At 39.3% G+C, this 8,848-nt stretch overlaps 1 protein-coding gene across 2 annotated transcripts; it reads left to right on the top strand.

Annotated features, from left to right (window-relative positions):
* The first annotated feature begins 617 nt into the window (after positions 1-617).
* LOC109159772 (myosin heavy chain, clone 203) lies at positions 618-4,664 on the top strand. Of its 2 annotated transcripts, none has more exons than XM_019307885.1 (5): positions 618-1,263; positions 1,362-1,622; positions 2,168-2,341; positions 3,544-3,750; positions 3,832-4,664. In XM_019307885.1, exons 1-5 carry the CDS (start codon positions 748-750, stop codon positions 4,333-4,335), a joined length of 1,662 nt encoding a protein of 553 aa, XP_019163430.1. In that variant the 5' UTR covers positions 618-747; the 3' UTR covers positions 4,336-4,664. The 2 variants fall into 2 exon arrangements, with proteins under 2 accessions (XP_019163430.1, XP_019163429.1); XM_019307884.1 differs by having other exon boundaries at positions 618-1,281.
* The last annotated feature ends 4,184 nt before the right edge of the window (positions 4,665-8,848 follow it).

Raw genomic sequence — 8,848 nt, 5'->3', positions numbered from 1 at the left:
TATTAATTCGATTGCTTTAGTATCCGGTTCAATTCAAATCGAACCGTGGTCATCCCTACGTATACGCAATAATTTGTTGGAGTAGTAAAATAAATAAAATGTTTACTTTAAGGGTATAAATGTCAATTTAATATATCAGGGGGGAAAAAACACCACTTTTAGAATAATTGAGGGGGCTAATGTGCTTACCTAAATAATTGAGGGGGAAAAAGTGCTATAAGTATATAACTCAGGGGTAAAAGGTGCCATTTTCCCTAAAAAAAATAATAGCTATATAAATAAGACAAATACTTAACCCTAACACAAACAAAGTCATAAAATTACTTTCTACTGAGTCAATACTATTATTTTATTTTATATTTCATGAGTTTATCATCAGATGGGCCCCCACTGCGGCTGGTGAGACTCGATTTCTGGTTATTCATTTTAACTTTCATCTTTATGACCAGTTAAACTACATATGCGGACAATAAAATGTGTCTTTATTATGTGTTAAAGGAGTATAATTTTTTTTGGACAAAATATTTAGCAGTCCCTAGTCCCTAGTCCCTAGTCCCTAGTGTGGTATATAAATAGAGGTCCTCTTTTCCTATAGTTTCTCTGTCCATACCGTTGAATTCAAATTCCACCACTCAGCTCTACTGAACACACAGGCTCAAACTTCCATTAAACCTTCATCTCTGCTCTGTACTGTATTTGACTAGAGTCGAGAGAGAGAAAGAGAGAGAGAGAGAGAGAGAGAGAGAGATGTCGTCGGGTGTGCCTACAACTACTTCGACAAGAAGGATGAAATGGAACCAGGCGGCGCCACCGCCACCCACCCCAAAAATCATCCACTTGCCCAGGAGGCCTCGCCGGAAGAGCCCCAAGACGGCCGCGAAGAAGCCCCCTTCCTCCTCCTCCTCCTCCGCGGCCCACAAGTGGCGGCGCCACTCGCTCAACCCTATGGAGCTCCTGCATGAGGAGTACTACTACAAGGGGAAGCTGGAGAGGCTGTTCGGCCAGGAGAGGGAGTTCTCCAGGGCTGGGGTTGTTCCCATTGTGGTTCTCAACTCCGCGGCTTCGTGTGGCGATAGCGATAGGAGGGAGCGAGTGGAGGAGGACGGCGGGGAGGCGGCGGCGGCGGCGTTTGCGGAGGAGAAGTGGCGGTTTCAGGCGGAGATGTTGAGGGCGGAGTGTAATTTCCTGAGAATGGAGAGAGAGTTTGCTCTGAAGAAGCTGGAGAGAAATCGAGTTCAAATGGAAACCACTCTCAGATCGGCAGTTCAGAGCCTTATTTCTGTTAACCCCTCTTTCCCTTAATCTCACATTTCTGATTCTTTGCTGTGAATTGAATTTAGGTCTAATTGATTTAATTACAGGGAAAGAAGAAAATATATGAAGGAAAGAATGGCAATGCGATTCTGGAAGAAGAGATTGAGGATTTGGAAGAGAAGCTGGATGAGCTGAAAAGGAGCTCCAAGAAAAATAATAGGGATTTTGAAATCACGAAATGCAGCAGCAACTTTGATAAGCAAGCAAGCCTGTTGCAAAGAAGGCTGGAAAAGCTGGGTGGATTATCAGATCAAAAATTCCCCGAAATCGAGGCTTCTGGCTGCAAAACCATCAAAAAATCCACTGATGTAAGAATTAGACATGCCTTCCTATTTTCACTTCTGTTTAATTTGCATATTATTTTTGTTGCCTGATAACAAAATATACGAAATGTGGATAAGTATGTATGCATTCCAATACTAATTGTCCAAGTTCTTAAGCAAACCAAGCAATGGTTTATTGGTTTATAGTATTTGTGTGAGTAATGGCCAAAGCTCAGTATAGTAGTCTTCTATCACCATAACTTTGCATAATAAGCTTTTGATTAGGGACTTAGGGTCTTAGGGTCTTAGGGAGATTCAAGTTCAAACCCCATTAACCAGCTTGGTTGGCGTGAGTGGCCGTGCACTCTCGTCCCTTAAGAGAGGTCAGGAGTTCGTAGTCTGAGTATGGTACGGGCTTAAAGGTGTCTCCTATAGTTAGGGCCTGCTCAGGACACCTCGTGGTCTGACCCAAAAAAAAAAAAGTTCAAACCCCATTTCCCATAGATTCCCGAGATTGATTTATGTCATATATTAGCTAGTATCTTAGTATTAGTGTTTTCTCCAGTTCTTTGATTTGATCTGAAATGCAGGTTGAGTTATTACGGAGAATGGAAGGACTGTCAAAATGCATGTTAGATAGAATGGAGGAGGAATATGGAGCAATAATTTCTAGTACTACAGCCAATGTCTCTACTGCCACTTCCACTTCCAAGCAAATGGAGTTCTCTGACCCATTGGCTTTCTCCACTCGACAACTGCATCAGGTAAAGTTCTTTGGTTTTGAAATGTCCACTGTTATAGCATAGCATTTTTCCATTTCAAAATTTTTCATTTGTATCGCTATTTCAAATTGTTCATTTTATTTTTTTCTTGGCTGTACTTTGTATCTTTAATAGTTCTGTACGTCGTGCATGCAGGCCGAGGCTATGCAGTGTACTTGATTGGTTTGTTATTAGCATGGTTGTTTCTGAATTCTGAACCGAAAGGTTTTAAACGATACCATTCTTTTCTTTGGTATATTGAATTGAAGTACAAATATGATTCATTTCGCGGTCTGCCACTCACTCTGGCTACTGTTCTCTTTCCCATAGTCAAAACCAGTGCTTGTTTTGTTTGGACCACTTTCTTGATTCCTTTTACTCCTACTACTTTCATTTCATTATTAGAGTGAGTCAGTGAGTATAGTTACTGCATAATTTATTGTTGTTATTCTTTCACAAAAATGGTGGTTATAGATCATTAAATGTCAAGAGCTCCATGTATTCAATCATATATTTATGATATTTTCTGCAGACTTTAACCAATCACCAATGGTTACAGGCATACTGTTGGGTTTTTGCCAGAAGAAAATTTACATTCTTTTTCTCCTGCATTTTGATTTCTTTTGTCTCTTTCGGTTTGAAGTCTTTAAGTCTGTTTGGAAACCCAGAAAATGACTTCTGGAAAATGTTTTCTGAGTTTTTAGTGTTTGGATGCAACAGGAAAATCCAGTCAACGGAAAGCATTTTCCGTTGACTGGGGAAAATGAAGCCATTTTGGCGGAAAATGACTTCCGTCAAAATTTGGGGGAAGTCATTTTCCGCCAGAATGTTTAAACATATAATTCTACTCATTTTTTCAGAAAATAAACTAAACACATCAAGTTTTCCAAAATGCAACCAAACACGGAAAAGGAAAATGTTTTTTGTAAAATGACCTATTCTCCAGAAGTCATTTTCCTGCTTTCCAAACGCAATGTCGGTTTTGATGGTTATGGTAAATGCGTTAGCAAGGGTGTATTTAATGCTGGATTGGGCATTACTTCACTTGCATTCATTTCAGTTCTGATTGTATTAGTGGTGTGAATGTGAATTGGTTCAGTTTTTATGTAAGACAGCATTGATTAGCCCTGAACAAAAACAGGTGTTTTTACTAAAGAAACTTTTTCAGTTTTCTCTGATATGTGAAATACTACTGATTCTGGCAGGAGGAGGAGAACAGATGTTCTGGGCGTTGTAAAGCAATAGTACGCAGGATTGTAGAGCAAGTGAAAGCGGAGACAGAACAATGGTCGCAAATGCAAGAAATGCTCGGGCAGGTGAGGGAAGAGATGCAGGAACTCCAAGCTTCTCGTGATTTCTGGGAAGACAGGGCTCTTGAATCTGCTCGTGAAATCCAGTCCCTGCAGTCTACAGTGAGTCTCTTTCTCTGTTTAAAAGTTTATAATGATTTGCATGAAATTCTGAATTGTATTCTATTGGCTTCTGTCTGTCAGGTGCAAGAATGGAAAGAAACAGCATTGTCCTCTGAAGTCAAGGTTAAAGAGCTGCAGATGCAACTATCTGCAGCTAAAGAAAGTGTTGAAAAGTTGAGGGCAAAGCAAGGCAATGGTCAAACCAGGGAGGCGAAATCAACCCCGAATTCACCCAAGGCTCCACTAGGCAAACAGATTGAGAAAGAAAAACGGGTAGGGAAGGAAAACCAGGGTGTTGATGATGACAGAAGGGGCAAGACTATTGGTGAGAGAAGTTTGGAAGTGGCACCGATTTCTTTGGCGAAGCAGATTGAGAAGGAGAAACGCATGCTTCTGAGACGTCTCAAGGATAACATTCGGGGTAACAATGAGAAGATAGAGGTTTCTCCTAGCGAAAGAAGAAAAGCACAGACACACAATGATCCTAAAAGATCACCATTTCGAGATGTTGCAAATTCTTCGCCCTTGGTGAGGCAGAACAGCAAGGCGGTTTTTCCTTGGCACAGCCCTGAGCATTGCATTTGAAAACTTGAGATAAAAGAGTTGAGTGATAAGAAATGAAAGCCAAAATGCCCATCTCTTCCCTTCCTTTCAGCTTCCCTCATAGATTTGAGAAGACTTCCTTTGGAATAATTTATGGTCTTAGTTTGGGTAATTAGAAATTTGTGTTGTATTTTATCTGTTCCCTCACCAAGTAGTTAGAACAATAGCTAGGTTAATCTTTCTCACCACCCGGAATAGCTAAAGGTGCATTTCGAAAAGTGGTTAGAATAGTCAATCACCCAACATTCCCTATGCTCACAACGTTGACTTGTGTACTATAAAGTTATAAGTTTGACATTTTCTTGATTCTATAGGTTGGTTTATCTCTTTGTGGTTCTTAGCCAGCTAAGGTCGCAATGCGAGATTTACCCGGTTAAAATTTACACTCTCAAATAATGGTTGTGAATTTTCTTCATCACTCAAAAGAATTTACTTAAAAGTTACAAAGAGAAGAGTTAAATCATAGCCTAAACATCCTAAAAGTTTCATATTTCTTTATATCATGTATACAAACTTACACTAACTTACAGAAGCTCAAGGTTGCAAAAATCGTTAGGCGTTTTCGGGTGCCCGATTTTTAAAAAATAATTTTAAATTTTTTTAAGATTTGATAATTATAAACTACGGTGTATCTAATAATTTAATAGTTAATATTGAAATATTAAATATTAATATAAAAAAACAACTAGAATTGTAAATTGTATAAAAAATTAAATATTTAAGTTGTCTATTAGGTGAGGCAATATAAACACCAGACTTTCACAACTTTATTGTCAAATCCAGAAAGCAGATAAGGGGAAGGTTTGTGCAATATCATCTTCACTATCTCATAGTAGTGCATAACTCTTTCAACCAAATTAAACAATATCTTCCATTTGCTGAAGGATTGATTCTCGAGAGCTAGAAAATGTGCGTTTACCCGCGTCTTTCACATTGACCAAATGTAGAATTTGGATACGCTTCTGACCTGCATTATTAATGAAATTTGCATACAGAGATATCCAAATTAAATCAGCATGCTGATCGATATTTTGATCAGTCGTTATATCGTGCACCGTTGGATTATGCACCGCGCATCAAAATGGCATCGTTTCTGCCGTTATAACGGAGTGACACTACAATGTGTCTAAATCGACACTGTCTCACGTATTATTTTAAAAATTATCAAATGAAACTGCAGTTATATCAAAATGATACTGTAGTTGTGGTGAAATGAAACTACAGTATATATAAAATGATGAAACTGAATAACATTTCACATATTTGAGCGTATATTGTACAATGAAGCTGTAATTATATTGAAATGATCATGTAGTTATGTTTTAATGAAACTATACTGTATATAAAATAAATTTAAATAACATTTTCACATATTTGAGTGTACAAATATTGAATGAAACTGTAGTTATATCGAAATGAAACTGTAGTATATACAAAATAAACTGAAGAACAGAGTTATTTTTTGCGAAAATACTATTTTTTTTTTCATTAAACAAAACGATGTCGTTTGGATGCGCGGTGCATGATATAATTTGCGGATTTTGATTTAATGTGAATATCTGTATAGTATGTAGTATATCCACAATATTATTTATGGAGAATTAGTATGGTAAGCGTATTATATTATGACCATGTCTGCTAAATTTATTCAAGGAAGACAAATTACTATCCCAAAAAGGCCAAAGCCTGTATGATTAGAACCCATATCATCAAAATATCATCAAATTACTAAGAGAAGTTCAAAAACTTATCCAACTACTCAAAAAAACACATATTCTTGAATGCAATAAGCTAATAACCACTTCAAAAGACACACAGTAGCCTGTATTAAGGAAACCATGCAGCAGAGGGTATCTATCTATCTATCTATCTAACAAGTAACAACTCCAACAAACGAGAAATGAGCACAACCCATCACCCATATCATCAAGACTTGACAATCACAAAGCTACAAATTTAACTTTCAATAAGAACAGCTATGCAATATACTGGGAACAAAAGCAGAAATACAAGAAGGGAAAGGTAGAAATTGAGGGTTGAGAGAGTTTAGAGTGAGAAAAAGGGAAATAGAGTCTATATTTTGCATAAGGAAACTCATCAACAACCATTCCAAGCTAAAATACCAACAGATTATTCAGATAACAAATCCCTATTCTAAAGGCTACAAAATAGGAATTAAACTGCTGAAGGATGGCTGGGAACGACGTTGTCTGATCATAGACTTACAACGGCTAGTTTGTAACGACGTCGTTTAGCACTTAAGTTCAACGGCTTATAACTTCCCCTTCGAACGACGTCGTTTATGCGCTGGCTTCTCCTTCCTGATTCATATCTTCTTCACTTCTGATCCTCATCCTTTCCTCCACCTTCTTCCACTCCACCAAGATAATAGGTCTTCTGCCAAGGGAATCGTGAACTTATTCTTGATTGTGATGTTGTTAAGGGCTCCGTAATCAATGCAGAACTTCTAGGAGTTGTCTTTTTTTGGCACCAATAACACAGGTGAAGCAAAACAGGATGAACTAGGGGTAATGATCCCTGCTGCAAGCATATCCTCTACCATTTTTTCAATAGCGTTCTTCTGGTCAAATGAGTATCTGTAAGGCCCAATGTTGGTAGGTTTTGATCCTGGAATCAGGGGGATGGTATAGTCTAGTGATCTTTGTGGGGGTAAGGTGGCAGATTCCTGGAATAAATCTTGGAATTCCAGTAGCAGTTGGGATAGTTCAGGGGTTATAGTTTGGGTTCTAGTAGAATTTAGTAAGGGTGTGTCCATAGTTTAGGTACTGGTGAGATTTAGTGGGGGTGTGGGTATAGCCTGGGTTCTCGTGATATTTAGGGAGAATGTTACTTCTAATTCAACAATTGGGGAACCATAACATTGTACAAGAAACTCTTGTACACCATCCTTGTGCCACTTTTTTATTTGCTTATCAGAAGCTGCCTTTAATACCCCCTTCTTAGTCCGTCCTTTGAGTAAGACTCTCCTGCCCTCCTTATGGAATGAAATGCTATGGGGCCTGGTATGCAATTGGATAGGAGCATACAGATCCACCCAATCCATTCCTAATACCATGTCTCAACCACCAAGCCTAAGCAATCTGAAATCCTTCACAAAACATTCCTATTGGATCTGCCAACTAAGGCCAAGGCACAAAGAGTCACTCACCACCTTGTCACCATTAGCCACAGTTACTACTAAGGGACTGACCTTTTTTGGTTCTCTTCTCAACTGGCACAACAGCTTGGGGTCTAAAAAGCTATGTATGCTACCACTATCCACCAAAATAACCACAGGTTGTTTTTGGATTAGCCCAGTAACTTAATAGTATTCAGGCCTTCACCTCCCACAACAGCACATAGAGATACCCCGGTCCCTTCTTGAATTGTTTCTTCCCCATCCTGTACCAAGGCATCAGCTGATTCCCAATCCTCCTATTCTTCTATAATATTGAAAGTAGACCCTTTACACTTGTGTCCTGGTTGCCAGGGATCAAAGTGTTTAAAGCATCTCCTTTGATCCCTAAGTTGGGTTTTGAACTGGTTAATATCTGGGGTTTTAGAGGCTGTGGTTTGAGTGGAGGGTGAGGGTTTTGGACTGGAATTGGCTGAGAATGGTTGATTTGAGTAGGGGTTAAGGGTTCTAGTATTTTGGGAAGTTCTGGGATTCCAGTTGGTAATTCTAGGACTGTCAATACTCCTCAGACCTTTTTCATACTGCCTTGTTAGCCATATGGCATCATCTAATCCCCTTGGCCTGGCAGTTCTGACAAAACACCTCAAGTTCTGTCTCAATCTAGCAACATAGTTTTGTAGGAAGTAGTTTTTAGTAAGGGTAGGGTGTGCCTGCATCAACATGCTCTTGAACCCCTCATATTCATCAGTATAATCATCAACAGTCCCTATTTGTTTGAATGAGGCAAAATCTTCCATTAGAGACACCCCACTATCCTCAAACCTTTTACACAGCATCAGAAAAAGCAAGCCACTGGAAACCCCCCCTTAAACCATGCACATAACTTTCAAACCATATCCCAACCTTCCCAGTTAAATGAATGTATAGCAAATTAACAATTTCTTGCCGGGGTATGTGAGAAAGTATGAAAATTTTTTCACACCTGATCATGATCCATTGTCTGGGATAGGAGTAATCAAAAGGAGGGAATTCGCTCTTATACCTTAGGAGAAATTCATGAGCCTTCCCAACAGCTCCTGGTCTCACCTCATCTCTGTCGATCCAGTCTCTTCTAGTTCGATCCTTTAGCACAAGCCCTAGAGGAGGCTCTTCATCAGTATCCAGCCTTTCACCCTCATCAGCTTCCTATATTGGGGCTTTATCCGGCCTACCCCCAGCCACCTGCTCAGCAGCCTCTGGAAATTGCCCTTGTACAGATGATTGCCCTGGGGAAGCTCCAAGGATAGGTGGGGCCGGTCAATTTAGTCTTAGAAGTTGGAGCAACTCATCCTTCAAGGCTCTAAACTGGTTCGAGAGTAA

The sequence above is a fragment of the Ipomoea nil genome, unplaced genomic scaffold, assembly GCF_001879475.1.
Source record: "Ipomoea nil cultivar Tokyo-kokei standard unplaced genomic scaffold, Asagao_1.1 scaffold2845, whole genome shotgun sequence".
NCBI lineage: Eukaryota > Viridiplantae > Streptophyta > Magnoliopsida > Solanales > Convolvulaceae > Ipomoea > Ipomoea nil.
Note: the sequence above shows the minus strand (reverse complement) of the source record. Positions and strands in the feature narration are given on the sequence as shown.

Excerpts from the sequence above, each read along its gene's own strand:
- LOC109159772 (XM_019307884.1), top strand. The coding sequence starts at position 748 with ATGTCGTCGGGTGTGCCTACAACTACTTCGACAAGAAGGATGAAATGG. Across the intron at positions 1,282-1,361 it reads CAGTTCAGAGCCTTATTTCT|GGAAAGAAGAAAATATATGA; the intron begins GTTAACCCCTCT and ends ATTTAATTACAG. Across the intron at positions 2,342-3,543 it reads CCACTCGACAACTGCATCAG|GAGGAGGAGAACAGATGTTC; the intron begins GTAAAGTTCTTT and ends TGATTCTGGCAG.